The sequence below is a fragment of the Microcaecilia unicolor genome, chromosome 2 (assembly GCF_901765095.1).
Source record: "Microcaecilia unicolor chromosome 2, aMicUni1.1, whole genome shotgun sequence".
NCBI lineage: Eukaryota > Metazoa > Chordata > Amphibia > Gymnophiona > Siphonopidae > Microcaecilia > Microcaecilia unicolor.
The window spans coordinates 549,412,090-549,434,173 of record NC_044032.1 but is presented as its reverse complement, the minus strand read 5'-3'; the positions used below and the strand labels follow the sequence as shown (position 1 = coordinate 549,434,173).

General features: G+C 46.1%; 1 protein-coding gene across 3 annotated transcripts in view; it reads left to right on the top strand.

Moving 5' to 3' along the window:
- Window positions 1–22,084, top strand: part of COMMD8 (COMM domain containing 8) — a 76,803-nt gene that overhangs the window by 41,132 nt on the left and 13,587 nt on the right. For all 3 annotated transcript variants that reach the window (XM_030192635.1, XM_030192634.1, XM_030192636.1), the window contains one exon: window positions 16,517–16,672. In XM_030192635.1, coding sequence (XP_030048495.1) covers window positions 16,517–16,672 — 156 coding nt within the window. The remainder of the gene's footprint in view (window positions 1–16,516; window positions 16,673–22,084) is intronic.

Sequence of the window (22,084 nt, the reverse complement as noted above, 5' to 3'; positions counted from 1 at the left end):
ATAGAAACCTATGGAACTTAGCTTCCCAAAGTGCTTTGAAAATATGCCTCTATGTGAGGAATGGGACATCATGTCAAGATGTTCACAATTTTCTGAATATTTTACAAAAGATTCTGCTGAACACAGAGCCTTTTGTAAAATACATTTCCATATCATCCTTACACTATTCTAGAACTTGTGGGTTAGTCATGTCCATTGACCAGCAGATCAAGAGCAAATATTGAAGGGCTGAGCTTCCTGGTTAGGATTATATGCTTCTGTGCTCTTTATTTCCGTCAGATGTAAGGATATAGCTTCAGCCCTGAGCTCTAGTTAGGCTGCTCCTGTCCAGTTGGTCAACTGACTCCCAGTTGAGCTAATCGGGCTTCTTCCTTCTCAGGCAGAAGGGAAAAAAAGGCTAATTTAAGGGAAACAACAGATGCTTGTGATCCGTTTGTCTTTCGGTGGGAATGGCTGTTAGTGCAGCGAGTCTAGTGGGCTGCAGGGCTGGTAAGTCTCCTGATTTTTTTTTTTCATGGAGGAGCAAACAGGGTACATTTCCCTTAGGAGGGGGGCTCCTGCCACGCTGCTGTGGAAACCAGCGTCGGACACAGCTGTTTGGCTGTGCGATGGTAGCCCTCGCTGAAAAAGTGAAGAGGTGCTCCTGCTGTGAGTCTTCCTGCCACTGCTCATTCTTTAAATCTGGCAAGTCATGAGAAGGGCAGACCATATCTCAGGAGCACAGGCCAACGCTGGTTTTGCTGCAAACATAGGATTCCCTAATATTATCACGGGTACTTCTCAGAGTAGTGTAGGAACAGCAGCCAATTTGCAGGTGCGAGGAGACTTTTTGAGAACAGCCTTCTGGTCCTCCCACGCCGCTTCTGCTTCTCATTCTCAGTGGCTGCCAGAGGTGGCTGGGGGATCAGGGGGCATGTTCTCTCCTGAGCTTTTGGTTCTGTATCAGGCATATCTTTTGAAGAAGCCTGACGGGCACATCTCAAGCTCTATCTGGCTCTTCCTCCTTCTCCTCCAGAACCCATTAGAGAGTGTTTGGATCCCTCAGATGGGGCTGACAGAGATTCTTTTCCTCCTTCTCCTATTTCAGATGAGGTCTCAATTTTTTCTGATACATTTTCATTCAGGGGGCCTTTGGAGGGGAGGGGAGCTTCTTAGAAGAAATGAGATGACCCCAAGGTTTTGCGGCTCTTTCACAAGGAGGAATTAAGTTCTTTGATCATGAAGGTGTTGGCCGTCCTGTCTATTGAAGACCCTTCTGCTTCTAGCCTGGTGCACGGGGTCTTTGGTAATGAAAGGCCTTTGAGGCCTCTAGAAAGCCTTTCCTATGAACCTGGATGTACAAGATTTAATTTTGGTGGAGTGTCTTGTTATGGATATGGGATTGAAGGTGGGTATTTCCATAGCCCAGTTGTACCCCATGCTTCCAGAGAAAAATGAGAATTTGCAGCTACCCCGAGTAGACTCGCTGGTCACAACAGTCACAAAGAAAACTATCTTTCCGGCGGAAGAAGATATTACTTTAAAGGATCTCTAGGAAAGAAAGATTGAGCACACTTTGAAGCAGTCCTTTGAGGTGGCCTTCCTGCGTCTCCAAGCAATGGTCTCCAGCTCTTTTGAAGTGTGAGCATGCTTGAAGTGGCACCAGCAATTGGTGATACAGGAGATGCGCCAGTCTGTCCAGTTGGAGGCTGGTCTGGCATACTTAGCAGATGCAATCTACAATATGCTTCGAGCTTTGGCTCGTGGTATGTCCTTGGTGGTGGTGGCTCAGAGGGTCTCGGTAATCTAGTCAAAGAGCTTAGGGAAACCAAGCCTTGGTGCCTACTGGAGGCTAAGGCTAGAAGTTCCACTTGCTCTGTGGTGGGATTCTCTTGGTCCAGATTTCAGGAGAGTCTGTGCTATAGGCTGGGTCAGCAGCAGTTTGGCCAAAGGTCACATTTTCAGGGTAGACAGCCTTCATTTGTATGGACAGGAAGTCCGCTCCCCAGTCTGGATGGTCCTCGAGTGCCTCCCATAATTCACAATTAGGTGAGTCAGGCCCTTGCCTCTCCCAGTGGGATTCCATCTTCAAGGCTTTGTGGAGGAGTGGGCTTCAATCACATCAGACCAGGGAATCTTGGAGACAATCAGAGTCTACAAACTAGAATTTTCCTTCTCATGGCCGGTTGGCAACCTGCTTTGTCTTTTCTCCATGGCTGATGGTGGGCAAAGTGCTCAGGAGAATCGCGTCCCGTCCCAGCTTGGTCATTCTAGTGACTCCGGGTTGGCCAAGGTGTCCATGGTATGCAGACCTGGTTCGTCTTCTGGATGGGTGGCCCCCTTCCCCTCCCTCCTGCTTGAAGATTGCAGCAGCAGGGTCCTTTCCTAATGGAGGATCCATCCCCCTTTGGTCATATGGCTTGGCCATTGAAAGGATGTGATTGAGGTGCAAGGGTTATACGGACTCTGTAATTACTGTGCTTCTACAGGCTAAGAAGTACTCTACTTCAGTGACCTACATGAGGGTGTGGAGAACTTTTGCGACTTAGTATGTAGAGAGGGCTATTTCCCCTTTCTGTTCCTCCATATCTCGCATTTTTATTTTCAGTTGAGTTAGAGAAAGGTTTGGTGCTCAGGTTATTGAAAGGGACAGGTGTCAGATTGCAGGATTCTTCCTGGTCAGCTCACCTGGATGTAGTCAGGTTTTTGAAAGGAGTGAGCTGGCTTCGGCCTCCCTTCTGTCCAGTCTGTCCGGATTGGAATCTGAATCTAGTTCTTTAAGCCTAGCGAGCCAAGAGATCAGTGTGAAAATCCAGGTGAATTCTAAAATTATGCGTGTAACTGTGAAGGAGTAGCCTAGTGGTTAGTGTAGTAGACTTTGATCCTGGGGAACTGAGTTCAATTCCCACTGCAGCTCCTTGTGACTCTGGACAAGTCACTTAACTCTCCATTGCCCCTGGTACAAAATAAGTACCTGAATATATGTAAACCGCTTTGAATGTAGTTGCAAAAACCTCAGAAAGCGGGATATCAAGTCCCATTTCCCTTATTTCCTCTCCCCTTAATTGGCTCAACAAGCCAGTCAGCATTTTTTCAACAGCACTTAACAAGCAATAATGAGCACTAATTGGCAATAATTAGAATTTGTACGCACAACTCGATTCTGTAACTTAGTACACCATCTCTTTGGTTCTAGAATGAGGAATTGATATCCAATTAGTATGTCAAGAGCTTCTCAGTGTTGAAAATGGCACAGGGTCATGTCTGCCCCAAAGTACTGGAATTGACCTAGCAATGGTCTTCAAAACACATAGACTTTGATATACTAAGAGACTCAAGAGGAAAGTTAATATACTTTGAAAAAAGAGCTGCTTCAAAAATGTTGCCAATTGCTGTTTAAGATATATTAATTAGGAGCTCACCTCGGAGCTTGCCCCAAGGAGCAAGACCAAAGAACATGACCTGCTCCTTTGGTGTGTCCCGCCATGGCGCAGATGCCACTAGGGCACTTCCTTTTATTTTCAAATTAACTGGGTAACTCAAAAGGTGCCCAGTACAGGGGCAGTAGTAGTAAACCAATAAGCAAACCAGCAATTTTGTAGCACTGTCATTTATTTGTAGCACCGTATCATTTATTAAAACAGTCACCCGACATGGCCACATTTCACCCACAGGCTGCATCTGGGGTGGAAACGGGGTACATAAACACACAAATTAAAATCATACAAAGTACATAAATAAAACATTTTAAAACCAAATTAACTGGGTAAAGTAAAAGGTGGGGGAGAAGGCAATACTCAGTGCCATTGCCCACAGTGCTAAGCACCCTAATAGGATAGCTTTTTGTGCGGTCCTACTGTAACTTTGAGTGCTTAGCTATGCAGTGTCAACACTGAGCATCAAGTGGCACCTGCATAGCTATTGTGTTGTGGCCTGATAGTTCCTGTGCTTTCTCCTCCCTACCTCCCAAATAAGAACCGTCCCCCCCCCCTCCCGTACCCTTGCCAGAGCATTGGCCCATTTAGGCCCCTCGCACTCTGAGCAACTGCTTCAATTTGAAAGCTCCCCCCCCCCCCCAATAACAGCTTTCCATTCAGCTTCCCCCACCTCTTGGGGGGGGGGGGGGGTGCTCTGGGCAGGAGTATTCCCCAGTTGCTCCTGCCTGTACATTCTCTGCCCTCAATGTGGCTGCCACGACCTCTAGCAGTAGACTAGAGTACCACCCAGATACTTAATGCTGGTCCGGACATGGGTTGACACTGAATATCTAGGTCTAATTTAGCCTTAAAAAAACCACTGACCATTGCTGGCTGAATATTGATGAGCAGATATTTCTGCTGTGAATCTTAGGCATTATTCCTAGGATTTTTATTTATTAATTTAGTTACAATTCTCAATGCAGTTTTGTGAAAAAGTCAGTGGTTTACAATAAAATCAAAAGTAAAGTTCCCTATCATCAAGCCGATCAATCCATAGACTGGTGGGTTGTGTCCATCTACCAGCAGGTGCAGTTAGAGAGCAATCTTTTGCCTCCCTATACGTGGTCAGGTGCTGCTGGAAATTCCCCAGTATGTTCTCTATCTAGCAGGTGTGTGGTCACACAGCAGCAGCTCTGGCTAGGTCTCCAAGCCTAATTGTTTAGGTTTTGTTGAGTACCTGGGGTTGAGGGCTCTTCGTGAGCAAGTGCAAACCTGGTGGTGCCAGGTCCCTCCTTTTCTCCCCCCTCCCGCTGGCTCCGTTTAAAAAAAACAAACCAAAACAAAACAGAAAAATAGACGTCCTTGAGAGAAAGACGTCCTTGGTTGCAGCTACTCACTGGGACTCCAAATCGTTGCAGCTCAGAGCGAGAAGCAGGTAATTTTACCTTTTCCTAGCGGGCAGGGGGTTCCCCGAACGGTCTCCACATGGCTATGGCGTCGGATGGCAAGGGCGCGAAAAGACGATTCCCCAGACCGCGTGCGCGCATCTAGCGGGGAAGCGGGGGGGTTCAAAGGCAGAGACGCCTTTCTTGGGTGCCTTTTCGGAATCGGGAGAGTTCCCCGGGTTTTCCTCCAGTGCGGGGGTTTTTCCCACCTTAGGCGCCCATCCCCCGCTGGCCGCCCTCCCGGTTGTGGCCGGCCACGCTGCTCGGTCGGCTCCTCCTTGGGCGGCCTTGAGGTGGGAGACGTTAATGGTATTGTCGCCCTTGACTCAGGCGACGGTATAAAGTCGGCGAAATTAAAGCACCATTCTTCCCGTGCGGCTCCTTTGCGGAGTGTCGCGGCGGACGCCATTTTAGATGCGCAGCGCGCCTCTCCCCCGCTCTTGGGAGCGCAGGTTGAGAGTGCCTCTAGGGCCGTGGCCCAGGCTGCAGAAGTGCACAGACTGGGGGGTTTCTCCCCTGAGTTTATTTTACTGCTGCATCAGGCTTTCCTTATGCAAAACGCTGCCCCTGCTCCTCTGTCTGATAAGGGTGATGAGGCTTCCATGATCAAGCGCCCTCGGGTGGGTCTCCAGGCCCTAGGGGACTCGGTCTCCTCTGATGTGGATGAGGGCAGCGTATCTGAGTTCTCCCAAAGGTCCTTAGGGGATTCTGTGGAGGAGACTGATCCCCGCTCGGATGGAGCAGATGACCCCTCTGCAGAGCGGCTTTTTCGCTCAGAGGATTTGCCCAACCTGTTAGTGCAGGCCATGAGTATTCTGAAAATTTCCTCTCCGGAGGAAGGCCCTCTCTCAGCCTCAGCTGGCTCTGCCATTATGCTGGGAACTAAGCGCCTGCCCAGAACCTTCCACGTTCATGAAGCCATGCAGACTTTAATTTCGGCTCAATGGGATGCCCCTGAAGCGAGCCTTAAGGTAGCCAGAGCCATGTCCCGTCTGTACCCTCTGCCTGAGGGTGAACGGGAGGCCTTTCTCTGGCCTACAGTAGACTCTTTAATCACTGCGGTGACTAAGAAGACGGCTCTGCCGGTGGAAGGTGGCACTGCCTTGAAGGACGCTCAGGACAGGAGATTGGAGGCGTCCTTAAGGTCGGCCTTTGAGGCTGCCGCCCTGAGCTTGCAAGCCTCGGTTTGCGGCTCCTATGTGGCCAGGGCATGCCTGACCGTTTTGCAGTGGGCTTCCCCCTCGGATTCTTCCTTGAGGGCGGACTGGCCGGCCCTGGAGTCGGGCCTGGCCTACTTGGCGGACTTGCTGTGTGATGTCTTGAGAGCCTCGGCTAAAGGTATGGCTCAGACAGTTTCTGCCCGGCGGTGGCTGTGGCTTAAGCACTGGTCGGCTGACCATGCCTCAAAATCGCGCCTAGCCAAGTTGCCTTTTAAAGGCAAGCTGCTCTTTGGGGACGAGCTGGACAATATCGTGACCGAGCTCGGCACATCTAAGGGCAAGAGGTTACCGGAGGTCAGGACTTGGGCCGGCAGTGCTCGCTCTGGTCCCTCCAAGGGCCGATTTCAGGAAGCCTGTCGGTATCGCCCGGGCAAGTCGGCCTCCTCTTCCTCTTTCAAGCGGAACTTCTCCCCCAAGCAGCATTCCTTTCGCAGGGACCGCCGTCCCGGAGGGTCTTCCTCCGGCCCTCCCCCAGGGTCTCGTACCCAATGACGGGGCCCTAGTCTATGCCCCAGAGCAGATCGGAGGATGGCTATCCTTGTTTCTGGGCGAGTGGACCAGGGTAACTTCAGATGCTTGAGTTCTGGAAGTCATCAGAGACGGCTACAAACTAGAGTTCTGCCGGCCCCTAAGAGACGGGTTCATAAACTTCCCTGCAAGTCTCCAGTCAAAGCGGCGGCAGTACAGCAGACTTTGGACAACCTGCTCCGCCTGGGCGTGGTGGTCCCAGTGCCAGTAGATCAACTTGGCAAGGGATGTTACGCCATTTACTTTGTGGTGCCAAAGAAGGGAGGTGCTGTGCGGCCTATCCTCGACCTCAAAGGAGTCAATCGGGCCTTAAAGATATGGCACTTCTGGATGGAGACTCTCCGCTCCGTAATAGCTACGGTGAAAAAGGGAGAATTCCTGGCATCCCTGGACATCAAGGAAGCTTACCTACATATTCCCATCTGGCCACCTCATCAGCGCTTTCTGCGCTTTGCAGTACTGGGCCGACACTTCCAGTTCAGAGCCCTCCCGTTCGGGTTGGCTACGGCTCCGTGGACCTTCTCCAAAGTAATGGTGTCATCGCGGCTTACCTCCGCAAGGAGGGAGTGCAAGTCCATCCCTATCTGGACAACTGGCTGATTCGAGCCCCTTCCTATGCGGAGTGCGGGAGAGCTACAGACAGGGTCATTGCTCTTCAGAGCTCCCTGGGATGGATCATCAACTGGGAGAAAAGCCAGCTGCACCCGACTCAGTCCCTGGAGTATCTGGGAGTTTGATTCGACACCCAAGTGGGCAGAGTGTTCCTGCCGGACGACCGGAGCGTCAAGCTTCGGACCCAGGTGGACCAGTTCCTAGCCTCCTCTACTCTTCGGGCTTGGGACTATGTGCAGCTGTTGGGTTCCATGACGGCCACGATGGAGGTAGTGCCCTTGGCCAGGGCTCATATGAGACCACTACAGCACTCTCTTCTGCGGCGGTGGATGCCAGTCTTGGAGGATTACGCTGTACGCCTTCCTTTGGAGCCAGCGGTGCGAAAGGCGCTGAGTTGGTGGCTGAGGCCAGGCAAGCTGTCCGCAGGGATGCCTCTTACGACCCCGGAGTGGGTTGTCATCACGACGGACACCTGCTTGACGGGCTGGGGAGCCCACTGCCTGGGACGGACAGCACAGGGGCTCTGGTCTCCTGCAGAGACGAAATGGTCCATCAACCTCCTGGAACGCCGAGCCATTCGGTTGGCGCTTCTAGAGTTTCTCCTGGTACTGGTGCTGAGGCCTGTGCGGGTCCTGTCGGACAGTGCCACGGCTGTGGCCTATGTCAATCGCCAGGGAGGTACCAGGAGCGCCCCTCTAGCCAAGGAGGCCATGAAGCTATGCCTGTGAGCGGAAGCGAATCTGGAACAGCTGTCGGCGGCCCACATTGCGGGAGTCATGAATGTCAAGGCGGACTTTCTCAGTCGCCATACCTTGGATCCCGGAGAGTGGCAACTGTCGGCTCGGGCGGTCTTGGACATCACGAAGGGCTGGGGCCGGCCGAGCCTGGATCTGATGGCGTCCTCGGCCAAGTGTCGCGGTTTTTTCAGCAGAGGACGGGACCCTCGATCTCTAGGAGTCGATGCTCTTCTCCAGCAGTGGCCGGCACAGGAGCTTCTCTACGTGTTCCTGCCCTGGCCCATGATGGGCAGGGTGCTAGGCCGGGTGGCAAAGCATCCGGGCCGGGTGATCCTGGTGGGTCCGGATTGGCCCAGATGTCCCTGGTATGCAGACTTAATCAGATTCTTGGTGGACGGCCCTCTGCGGCTGCCAGCGGAGCAGGGCCTCTTGCATCAGGGTCCTGTGATGATGGATGATCCCTCCCCCTTTGGTCTTACGGCCTGGCTCTTGAGCAGAAGCAGCTGAGGAAGAAGGGATTCTCAGACAAGGTCATCGCCACTATGCTGAGTGCGAGGAAGCGCTCTACTTCTACCACTTACGCCAGGGTTTGGCGTACCTTTGCGTCGTGGTGCGAGGCAGGCTCTGTATCGCCCTTCACTGCTCCAATATCTTCAGTGTTGGCATTCCTGCAAGAGGGACTGGAGAAAGGCCTGTCACTCAGTTCGCTGAAAGTCCAGGTGGCGGCTCTAGCTTGCTTCAGGAGTCGTCTGAAGGGGGCTTCCCTGGCTTCACAGCCAGATGATGTGCGCTTTCTCAAAGGAGTTAATCACCTGCGCCCTCCGCTGCACTCGATAGTGCCTACGTGGAATCTCAATCTGGTGCTACGGACCTTGCAGAAGCCACCCTTCGAGCCCTTGCCAAGGGCATCGCTGAAGGATCTGACGTTGAAAGCGGTCTTCCTGGTGGCTATCACCTCAGCCAGAAGAGTTTCCGTGCTCCAGGCGCTCTCGTGTAGAGAGCCGTTCCTGCGATTCACTGAGGCAGGAGTGTCGATTTGCCCAGTGCCTTCCTTCCTGCCCAAGATTGTTTCTCGATTCCATATGAATCAGCAGCTTTGCCTACCCTCCTTTCATAGGGAGGATTACCCAGAGGAGTACCCTGTGCTCAAATACCTGGATGTTAGACGGGTCATCCTCAGATACTTGGAAGTGACCAATGATTTCCGGAAGTCGGATCACCTGTTCGTGCTGTTTGCAGGCCCTCGTAAGGGTCTGCAGGCATCTAAGCCTACGGTGGCACGTTGGGTCAAGGAGACGATCTCGGGAGCTTATATGGCAGCAGGGACGATTCCGCCTATTCAGCTGAAGGCACACTCTACTAGAGCACAAGCACCCTCAATGGTGGAGTCCAGATCTGTCTCCTTGGAAGAGATGTGCAGAGCGGCTACTTGGTCGTCGGCTCATACCTTCTCACGACAATTACCGCTTGGATGTGGCTGCTCGGGCCGAGGCCCAGTTTGGGGCTTCAGTGTTGCAGTCAGGGATTTCCATGTCCCGCCCTGGGTGAGTACTGCTTCGGTACATCCCACCAGTCTATGGATTGATCGACTTGATGATAGGGAAGGTAAAATTATGTATCATACCTGATAATTTTCTTTCCCTTAATCATAGCCGATCAATCCATAGCCCCTCCCAGATATCTGTATTGTTTGTGTTCTGGTTATATTTCAGGTTTAAGTTCAGTCTTCAGTTCCTGTTCACGAGGACTTCGTGTTCAAGTCTTCCCATTGGAGTTTCTTCGAGTTGAGACGATTTTGTGTTACAGTGAGCTGCTGCTCCCTCCCGCTTCGTGCGGCTGTAGGGTAGCTTTGTATCCCTCCTGCTTCAGCGTTGTTAGGGTAAGCCAGCTCCTCCCGCGGTTGCGGTAGCAGGATAAGCCAGTTCCCCCCGCGTCGGCGGGTGTGGTTTCCCGCCCTCCGCCCCGGCGGTGGTGCGCTGGAATATTTCCCCTCCCCCGCTTCGGCGGTGGTGAGCTGGGCAAAGGGTCCCTTTGTGGATGTAATTCTCTAAGTGCTGAGTCCTGCGGATGGAGCTTTGATATTGACATACTGGGGAATTTCCGGCAGCACATGACCACATATAGGGAGGCAAAAGATTGCTCTCTATCTCCACCTGCTGGTAGATGGACACAACCCACCAGTCTATGGATTGATCGGCTATGATTAAGGGAAAGAAAATTATCAGGTATGATACATAATTTTACCTTCAGCATTAAAATAGAGAATCCCCTTGGAGGAAAAAAAAAGTCACCCCTATTAACAAATCTATTCCAACACACCCATTGCAGAAGGAACTAAAATGGTCAGGTAGGACCAAGATGATGTCAAGGAGCTGAACTGCAGCCTGGTGAGCTTTTCTGTTGCCTTATCTATGGTTTTGCCAGGTAAACATGGCAAAACAGTAAGGAAAACTGCATACCTTGCTGTCAGAAGTCAGCTCTTCTCAGCTTTGGTGCAGCAAACTTTGGCAGGATTTGTGGTATCTGTAGCTGGAGCTTTTACTTGGTAGGAGGAGCATAGTGGTGGAGAGCTCTCTTGGAGCGTTCTTGATATCTGTCTCAGTCCCAATACTCGCATGACTCCCCCAAGGCTTCAAAATGGTGGGACTGCTGAGGTGCTTGTAGGTGCAGCTGCCGTGGAATGCACTGCCGTTGTGGCTAGAAAAGGCGGAATGGCCTTGGACAGTGTGACTGTCTAGTTCTAATGGGACCCTGCAGGATGCTGTGGAGTTTGAGATGGAGGCTGATGCATCCCAGATTGGCAACTGTAAGTCATGGAGGTGTCAGCAATGTCATCATGCACCAGGGGGAAATAAGTGACTGATAGAAGATTAGAATGCCACAGGAGATCTGGAGCAATCAGTTGTGGCTCGTACGGATAAAACCGTGGAAGGATCAAGTGTTCTGCAGGTCCAGGTTAAACAGCGGGGAGACTCGGAGTCTCATGGCAGGAATATGGAAGCCGTCAATAAGAAATTGGGAGAAATTTAAGCCCATCAAGTGGTTGTGGTTAATATTTGGATCTATCAGAAATGTTATTAATTAATTTTATTTATTTGTTACATTTGTATCCCACATTTTCCCACCTATTTGTAGGATCATTGTAGATTACATAGTACCGGAGATGCCTTTGCAGGCTCTGGTGTGAACAGATACAGGGTGATGTTGGAAATGATTAAGATTTTTAATTGCTGTTAAGTCTGCACCTGATATAAAATTTCGCAAATCTCCTATGATTGTGGAGGACATGGTTAAGAAATATTTTGAGGCCATCCTTCAGATATCTAAAGACTCTATGCTGCATCTGACCAGGGCTTTCTATGTGGATACATCAGGGCCTAGAGAAGTTACGTTACCATTGTTTTTGAATGGTCTGTCTAAATGTTCATTCTTTTTGCCTTAGGAAGATTCAGTCACTGAAGCATTTTCTGGATGTTCAAACCACTAAAACCCTTATACATACCTTAGTAAAAAAAAAGGATTGACTACTGTAATTTGCTTTTAGCAGGATGTCCTCGATGCCAGTTAAAACGTTTATAACTAATATATTCTGCATGCTCTGGTTGAATGACCAGCAGTCAGATATTGTGATCAACTTTAATACTGTAATTTGGGTTTAGAGTCATAGAGGGTAATGCTATAAAGATTTGTCTAGATTTAGATGATGAAAATGCACATAACTAGAATACCAGCATTCAAGTATGCACATGAACACACATGCACATCACCATATTCCAGCTATGTAAAATAGTTCCCAAATGTAATGGTGTATTCTTTCAAGGTAGGCTTTCACATGGGTGGATTTTGGGTGCATCATGGGCGGAGGTGCATATTATGCAATACTATGGATTATAAAATGCTATAATCTATGTATGCTCTTAGTAATTAGGGCATTAGCATTTATAGCAGCTGTATGGCTGCTGTAAATGATTTTGCCTAAAATATACATGCATTTTTGGCCTGTTACGCTAAGATTTTATAAAGAAAAGTAGGCACCATTTTGTTTTTTAATATATAGATTAGACTCCAAGTAAGCACAGAATAGATTTCTCTACAAAGCATAATCAACCTAGTATTCAAAAGGAGATGTCCTGGATAATACAGATATTTATGTGGATATTTTCCTTAGGTGGCACGATACTGTTACCGAATAGTCTTGCAGACTACCCTGGCACTATCCCAGTAATGCTGGGGCAGTGTGTGGACAACCCAGATGTTATCTGGAGATTGGCAATATTGAGACTGCTGTCTGAATTACTATACTATACTATATCGCCAACACTCACTCTTCAACATAATGATGATTCCACTGGCCAAATCCTTATCCAATTTAGGCCTTAACCCATTTTATGCTGATGTTACAATTTATATACCTTTCAGACACGACCTGTCAGAAATCACCAATTCAATCAAGATCGGTCTGAACACAATGGCCACATGAGCAAACTCATTCCAACTGAAACTGAACACTGAAAAGACTCACTGTCTCATCCTTTCATCTCAACACAATAAGTTTAAACCTACAACCTTAAACATCCCAAACCATTCCGTCCCTATCTTGGATAGCCTAAAACTACTCAACGTCATAATTGATCGCAACCTGACACTTGAAAGCCAAGTAAATTCCACTACAAAGAAAATGTTCCACTCAATGTGGAAACTTAAACGTATAAAACCTTTCTTCCCACGAGATGTATTTCGCAACTTGAAACAATCAATGGTATTGAGCCATTTGAATTACTGCAATGGAATTTATGCAGGTTGTAAAGAACAACTAACTAAGAAATACAGCAGCCAGACTGATCTTTGGAAAATCAAAATTTGAGAGTGCCAAACCTCTTCGTGAAAAATTGCATTGGCTTCCCACCAAGGAACGTATTGCCTTGAAGGTTTGCACTCTGGTCCACAGGATTATTTACGGCGAAGTTCCTGGATACATGTTAACCCTCATGAATCTACCACCCAAATACAGTTCCAGTCTATCCCGAACTTACTTAAATTTGCATTAGATACAAATCAACTTATGCATCCAGCTTTTCTTACATAAGTACACAATTATGGAACGCTCTGCCCAAAACCGTGAAATCTATCCATAACCATCTTAACTTCAGGAAGTCGCTGAAAACCAACTTTAGAAAGGCCTACCCCTCTGACCCAAATTAACTTTCTACTTCCTGCGACATAGCAAAACTATGGACCATATTGGACTTTTAACACCACCCCCTCTTTATTTCTTCGTTGCTTTATACTCACGTTACTTATATGCTTACTATATTGTGTATTTGTATTTTTACCGAACTGGAACCTGCCTCCACGGTACTGTGTAAGCCACATTGAGCCTGCAACTAAGTGGGAAAATGGGGGGTATAAATGTGTTAAATAAGATATAGATAAATTTTAATTGGGAAAAGGGAGCCCTAAAGTTATCCATATAGCAATCTGTATAGCAGCCTCAATATCGTCGTTATCTTTTATTGGTGACTTTTGCCACTTTATCCAGATGATCAGCATCTGCCACAATCTGGTATTTAAATATTGACCCAAATAAGTTTTTATAGGTCATTTTTCAGGAGTAGCTGTCAGATTTTTTTGAAATGCTGGCTGCAGAAGAAAGTATTTTCAGCACTTCTATATGGATAATCCAATCCGTATAGCAGTGATATTCAGCCACTATATGGATAGCCTCAGTAGGCCTAAAGTAAACTGCATAAGCTATCTGTATAATGGCTAAATAATGCCACTATGCGAATGAAGTTATGGATCAAAAACATTTGTTCCAAATGTTAATGTACAAGGAGGCTGGCATAATACTCAGGCCTCCTCTGGATAAGGGACAACCGAGGGGGGGGGGGGGACTGTTTACTATTGGTATAGGAGTAGCTTAGTGGTTAGAGCACTGGGCTGACAACTTAGAAGCCTGGTTCAAGTCTCACTACTGCTCATTATGATTTTAGGCAAGTTATTGCCTCAGGTACAAATTTAGGGGCCCTTTCACTGCTAATGTACGCCTAACGCAGCAAAAATGGCTTTATGTGGAACATTCCAAAGCGTCACCTGTTCGTTTTGGGATGTGCTTGTGCTAAGTATGTGTTAAATATTTTTTGAACTTTTTTTAGGGGATGTGTCAGATGGAAAATGACTGCACTAACTAGTTAGGACATTTACATTACTGGGTAGTGCATAGATTATGCGGGAGCCCTTACCGCCTACAAAATAGGTGGCGATAAATGCTCCCATGGTAACCTTTTTAATTGATGAGCGCTAATCGCAACATTAGCACACGGCCATTAATAAACAGAAAATCGGGGTCTTTACAGCTGTGATAAAAATGGTCTTAACACGTGGGAATGACCTTAGTAGAGGGCAAACTAAGGCCAATTTGTTACTGCAGCTTAGTAAAAAGACACCTTAGATTGTAAGCCCTTCAGGGGCAGAGAAATGCAGGCTACTACTACTGAATAGGGGTTAGCTAAATCCAAATAAATAAAATATTGTTTGTACAGTGGGGGAAATAAGTATTTGATCCCTTGCTGATTTTGTAAGTTTGCCCACTGACAAAGACATGAGCAGCCCATAATTGAAGGGTAGGTTATTGGTAACAGTGAGAGATAGCACATCACAAATTAAATCCGGAAAATCACATTGTGGAAAGTATATGAATTTATTTGCATTCTGCAGAGGGAAATAAGTATTTAATCCCTCTGGCAAACAAGACCTAATACTTGGTGGCAAAACCCTTGTTGGCAAGCACAGCGGTCAGACGTCTTCTGTAGTTGATGATGAGGTTTGCACACATGTCAGGAGGAATTTTGGTCCACTCCTCTTTGCAGATCATCTCTAAATCATTAAGAGTTCTGGGCTGTCGCTTGGCAACTCGCAGCTTCAGCTCCCTCCATAAGTTTTCAATGGGATTAAGGTCTGGTGACTGGCTAGGCCACTCCATGACCCTAATGTGCTTCTTCCTGAGCCACTCCTTTGTTGCCTTGGCTGTATGTTTTGGGTCATTGTCGTGCTGGAAGACCCAGCCACGACCCATTTTTAAGGCCCTGGCGGAGGGAAGGAGGTTGTCACTCAGAATTGTACGGTACATGGCCCCATCCATTCTCCCATTGATGCGGTGAAGTAGTCCTGTGCCCTTAGCAGAGAAACACCCCCAAAACATAACATTTCCACCTCCATGCTTGACAGTGGGGACGGTGTTCTTTGGGTCATAGGCAGCATTTCTCTTCCTCCAAACACGGCGAGTTGAGTTCATGCCAAAGAGCTCAATTTTTGTCTCATCTGACCACAGCACCTTCTCCCAATCACTCTCGGCATCATCCAGGTGTTCACTGGCAAACTTCAGACGGGCCGTCACATGTGCCTTCCGGAGCAGGGGGACCTTGCGGGCACTGCAGGATTGCAATCCGTTATGTCGTAATGTGTTACCAATGGTTTTCGTGGTGACAGTGGTCCCAGCTGCCTTGAGATCATTGACAAGTTCCCCCCTTGTAGTTGTAGGCTGATTTCTAACCTTCCTCATGATCAAGGATACCCCACGAGGTGAGATTTTGCGTGGAGCCCCAGATCTTTGTCGATTGACAGTCATTTTGTACTTCTTCCATTTTCTTACTATGGCACCAACAGTTGTCTCCTTCTCGCCCAGCGTCTTACTGATGGTTTTGTAGCCCATTCCAGCCTTGTGCAGGTGTATGATCTTGTCCCTGACATCCTTAGACAGCTCCTTGCTCTTGGCCATTTTGTAGAGGTTAGAGTCTGACTGATTCACTGAGTCTGTGGACAGGTGTCTTTCATACAGGTGACCATTGCCGACAGCTGTCTGTCATGCAGGTAACGAGTTGATTTGGAGCATCTACCTGGTCTGTAGGGGCCAGATCTCTTACTGGTTGGTGGGGGATCAAATACTTATTTCCCTCTGCAGAATGCAAATAAATTCATATACTTTCCACAATGTGATTTTCCGGATTTAATTTGTGATGTGCTATCTCTCACTGTTACCAATAACCTACCCTTCAATTATGGGCTGCTCATGTCTTTGTCAGTGGGCAAACTTACAAAATCAGCAAGGGATCAAATACTTATTTCCCCCACTGTACGTATGATGATATGCTGTTTGTGTTACAATATCATGGTATGTATTGCCAAGTTGTTGGGTTATACGTTTTTTTGTTAAAATGGAACTACTCCTGTGATGTGTGATAGTGCCGTGGCAGTTAGACAAATTTTCAGTCCAGCAATAGCTGTATAGGGGCTGAATATTGGTGGGTAGCAGTCTTATTCATTTACTGGCCTCTGGTAAACATTTATGTCCTTTTGAAAACTTCATGTTTAACGAAGGTCCGAAGCTTAGAAGCTTCAGCTCTTTACTAATAAACTGTAGTCAGGCTGTCCGTATTTTGTCCCGTGACTACTTACTATCTGTGTGTCAGGTCTAATATCTTAAGGTATATGGATCTTGTCCTAATATTGGCTTGAAAGATTGTCAATTGTTTTATAGTTTTCTTTTAAGTAGATTTTAACTATTCTGTATTGTACAGCTTGCTCTCTCCAGTGATAAGATCTCCATGCTTCAGATGCCACTCGTCAATCTTGATTTGGATGTGAGAGAAAATGATAAAATTAAATCAGTTTCCATTGAAATGAATAAAGAAGAGCTGCAGAACCTGATCAACTCTCTGGAGTCAGCAAATAAGGTAATGTTAGAAATTACTTGATTATAGATCTTATCAAAGTAAAAGTGTTTTCCCCTTGGGATAGAGGACAAAGGCAAAAAGGGTATATTGTTAAAAAACATGTTTTTTTCTGGCATATTTTCGGACTTGGATGAAATAAAAGGAAACCACCTCACTAGAATGCATAAGCAAAAATCCTAATAAATGTACAAGAGAAGACCACACAGCTGTGGCAACCAATACAAAACAGAAGAACGTTGTTAATACAGTTGAAAACTCGATGGTCATCTCAAAAATTCAAACTAAATCAAGTTCATAAATATAAAATCACTGTCTGGTTATTTCACTCTATAATACAGTTGTCTAGTTCTGTCTTCTGGGTGTCTTCTCTCTTTAGATCTTATTTTCATAACCTTTTGCTTGTCTTTTTAGTTGAAGATAACCTTCCTGTTAGACAGTACTTACGTTGTGGAAGATTTATCTTCAGACTTCTGGTATGCTGACTGACCCTTAAGCTCTAAGAGGCTTATATTCACTCTATGGTGGTCAATGATTTTTAAGCTGCTGACAACCACGGGCTGATTGAAGCCTGGATATTCAGTGTTGAGCCGTGTCTGGGCACTGGCATTGAATCTTCCAGGGCCACCCACCAACTCAGAAGTTACACGAGTAACAACTGATATTCCGTGCTGGCACCTGCACAGCTAAGTGGGCAAAGATGGGGACTGTCTTTTGTATGGTTCTCACTGTCTGCTTAAATATGCAGGCACTGGCACTGAATATGGCTCATGCCTCTGTGACTGCTGGCTGCTCCCCAACTCCGCTTGTGGACCACTATGGCACTAACTGGTCAATAGATCCAACAAACAGCGGGTCCAAATGTATTCTCAAAAAGTCTTTTATTGAATAAACACCTGATGTGGTCCATGTTTCACCCACTCTTGAGCTGCTTCAGGGGTACAGAACTAAAAACGATCAAAAGAATACAATAAACATACAGCAATAATTAAATACATCATACATCTAAAATGCGAGGGGTCCAGGACAATATGGGGCTCATTTTCAAAGCACTTAGACTTACAAAGTTTCATAAGTTACTATGTAAGTCTAAGGGGTCCTTTTACTAAGGTGTGCTGAAAAGTGGCCTGTGCTGGTGTAGACACGTGTATTGAATGTGCACAGATCTATTTTTCAGCGCACCGGCAAAAAAAGCCTTTTTTGGGGTGCTGAAAATGGATGTGCGGCAAAATAAAAATTGGCACGTGTCCATTTTGGACCTGAGACCTTACCGCCACCCATTGACCTAGCGGTAAAGTCTCGCGTGTTAACCGGGCAGTAATGGTCTACGTGCATACAATGCTGATTACCGCCAGGTTAGTGCCGCGTGCCAGAAAATAAAATATATTTTCTGGCACGCTTAGTGGACATGTGTAAAAAATGACATTACACCCAGGCCATGTGGTAGCCAGGTGGTAGTTCAAAATTGACATGTGTAGGACGCAACTAGGCGCCTACATGGCTTAGTAAAAGGGCCCCTTAGTGCTTTGAAAATATACCTCTTAGTGATTTAAAACAAGAATGCCAATTACTAATTACAACATTAATAGCATCATTGGAGCCGACTCTGTGGGTGCTTGAGCACCCCCAATATTGAGAAAATTCCTTGTATGTGTCCAGGGAGGGGTCATTTCCATTGGGCTTAGCTCCCCCAATAATTTTGAAAAGCTGGCTCCTATGAATAAGTACATAAGTACATAAGTAGTGCCATACTGGGAAAGACCAAAGGTCCATCTAGCCCAGCATCCTGTCACCGACAGTGGCCAATCCAGGTCAAGGGCACCTGGCACGCTCCCCAAACGTAAAAACATTCCAGACAAGTTATACCTAAAAATGCGGAATTTTTCCAAGTCCATTTAATAGCGGTCTATGGACTTGTCCTTTAGGAATCTATCTAACCCCTTTTTAAACTCCGTCAAGCGTAAGTGTATAAATTATGCAAAATGAATGATACACAAGAATAAAAATGATGATCAAAAACCATAATAAATGGTAGAGAGAAAAATAATAAAAACAATCGTGAAAGGTATGTGGACGAGTCTGAGTCATACACTAAAATATATTATATACTTAAGCATGTTGTAGTGAAAACAACTAACGACTCATAATAGTTCACAAATACCTTTAATGCATCTTCTGTGTGATACAAAGTGCACAGTATGTGTTTTAATCTGCATTCAGAGTGAATCAACCTAATGTATCAAAATTGAAAGACCCGAGGAACTCACAATCCCAGACGAAATATGACAGGAATACTCAGCAGGACAATAACAATCAGATAAAAATAAATTTCAAAACGGGTTACATGAAGCCAGCATATGCTACACCATAAAATGCCGAGTAACTAAAAGCATGCAATTTGAGACTCACCAGTGCTGCCAACATTGTAATCACGGGCTCCTCTCACTGCAACAGTGTTCATGAGGCAATGCCTGATAGGAAGCATATATTGGGCACTTCCGGTTCAGTTCAAAATCATTCCTTTACTTTGCCAAAAGATACTTAACCCCCCTCCGAAAAAAAAATCCTTTAAAGTAGGGCAGCATTTCGAAAAAGTTTTTTTATAATTGTGATTAATCATGCAATTAGAGTTTTATTTGTTTATTTCCTCCTTGTGACTCTGGGCAAATCACTTAAATCTCCATTGCCCTGGGTACAAAATAAGTACCTATATATTATAAGTAAACTGCTTTGATTTGTAACTGCAGAAAGGTGGTATATCAAATCCCATCCCCCTTCCCTTTCCTAAAGGACTGATAGTTTCCCTCCCTCCTGCCCCCCCCCCCCCCAGATCCAACATATCTCCCTTTCTCTTCCTTCCCTCCCTTTCTTATTCCCCCAGGTCCATTATCTCTTTCTCTCTCCCTCCCTCCTATTGTTTAGCACCTCACTATCCCTCCCCCTCCCCTCCACCCCACCCCCTCATGAGTAGCAACACAAAGTTTTTTTTGTGGCTGCTGGAGCTTCTGCTTTGGCAATAACTTCCACTGGTGACCCCTCCAGTTCTGCTTGCCAGGTCTGCAGTTCTCTCAACTCCCCCCACTCAGGGTTCGCATCTGCCCCCTCTCAATTCACCTCTTCCACCCCCTCCCCAACCTTCCTTCAAGTTGGTCTTCTGGTGGTCCCTGGCAGTTGCTGCCAGCGGCCAAGTCCAAAGCTTTCCCTCTGATCCATCCTGCCCAAAAACAGGAAGTGATATTATAGGAGGCAGAATGGGCCATAGGGAGAGATTTGGAGTAGGCTGCAGGCAGCATATGTGCACTGCTGCTGCTGGGGACCAACAGAAGACCTTTTTAAGGTAGGCTGACGTGCGGGGAGTGGGGGGTGATGTTGAATCCTGGTTGGAGGAAAATATTGTAGGATAATACTGAGGACAGGGGTTGGGAGTGGAAGAAAGGAGAAGAAACGTTTGGAGGAGATAGGAGATGCCACAGCGCGATCAAATTTGATCGATCAGCATCAAATATAAATAAACTGTAAACAAAAATTACTGTGGTGCTCATTTCAAAGCATATAGACTTGAGTTATAGATTTCTAAATCTATGCTCAAACATTTCCAAACTCTTAAGAATATGGCCATCCGTTTTTTGTGTCATCTTCATAAAACAGATCGTTATACCTCATTTGAAAAGTCATCATTGGTTGCCCATTAGTTTCAAGATTCTTTTACTGATGTTTCAAGCCTTTTGTCAGGACACTGTCATATCTCTCCACTCTTACACTCCTGCACAAGTCTTGAGATCACTAAATGACTATTGTCTGGTGTTGTCGGGGCCTCGCACAGCCTGGATGGAGAGCACCCGGCACAGCTCTTTCTTTTTTGTTTTGCCGTTATTGTGGAACTCTATGCCCATGTCACAATGCAGTGAATTCTCCTTCAAAAGGTTCAGATTTTTGCTGAAGACCTGGTTGTTTGAGAAGGCATATACCATTACTGACTGTTGTGTGACGTGATTTGGCACCAGTTGCTGGAAAGTTATGCTTTGTTTCTTGGAATGTTTGTTTCTTATCTTTTTTTATTGTACTGCCTTTTCTGTTTTTCCATTTTATTTAGTTTGTAAATTGCTTTGCCCTGCTATCCAGTTAAAGTGGTATAGAAAGTTTGGAAGGAATAAATAAATAGTAACCTATGTAACTTTGTAAGACTATGTGCTTTGAAAATGAGCAGCTGGCTATTTGACAAAAGTGACAAAATAATCTGTTATTGGATGAAAATCTGCTTTTTTAGTAAGCCCACCAGGTCTGGATGGATTAAATGATGGTTCACTTTCCCCAAACTTAATTTTGTGGTTCTTCTAGTAAGATAATCAGGGCCTCTGAAAAGATACGTTCTGCCTCCTCCACCCCCACCAACACAAAAGATTGATATAGCCATTGTTTGCGCCTTTTCGTGCTGCGTCCCAGAGTCCAATCGAACCAGCAGTACTTGCGCAACAAATCCTCTCAACTGGTATCTTAGAAACCTGGACAGCTGGTTAAGTCTGCTTAAAACAATAACAAAAGAAACAGAACCAAAAGAAGCTTCTTTGGGGTTAACACAGGTTTATTCTTTATCCAGAATTAGGACAAAAAATAAGAAATAGAATAGATACAGGATAGAAAGAAGAGCATTTTACAGAAATGGAAATACAGTAGGAAAGTGATCAGGACATTCTGTCAGTCACCCTGGCTTGGGGCCAACAGAGATGTACGCTGACCATCTTTCCTGCCTTACAAAAGAGTTTAAATAGGGTTTCTTCTCTTACAGTACAATGAGTAAGAGGGAGGGGAGGTCCTCTCCCCCCCCTAGTTAGCATCTTGCAAATACGGTCAGGATCTCCTGTGTTTATAGTGTCAACAAAGAAATACATGGCATATGTTTACATTTCCTTAGAGGAATCATTTGTTCTGTTGTCAGAAAGTGACAAAGTGTTTTGGATCATTATATCTCTTCTATTCATCTTTACAGCTTTTCTCACAAAAGAATATATTTGTCAGAACCTTTTGGTCTATTGTCTCAGTATTTTTCTTACCATTTATTCTTATTCTAAAGACAAAAGTTAAAACTGCTTCCTTATAGTGGTGTGATTTCTCTCCTGCCAGCCCAGACCCTGTGTTTTGTAAACAGGTCAGGACACAGATTCAAGGAAATACATAATAAAAGACTACTTGTACCTGGCTCCAGAGGTCTATTTCTTAAAGTGAGATCTGTGCCTTCCTTTTGTGAGATGCAATATTTGATCTATTGTTAAAGGGGTTTCTGCAGGTGTTACTCAATTTTCTGGTTACAGAAAAAGTAATTCTCTTTTGCTGTGAAGTGGCATTATACAAAAGACATGGGAAAGACCTCCATCGCCTGAATTCCCTGAGGCTTGTTCACACTATGGGTGAGATCCT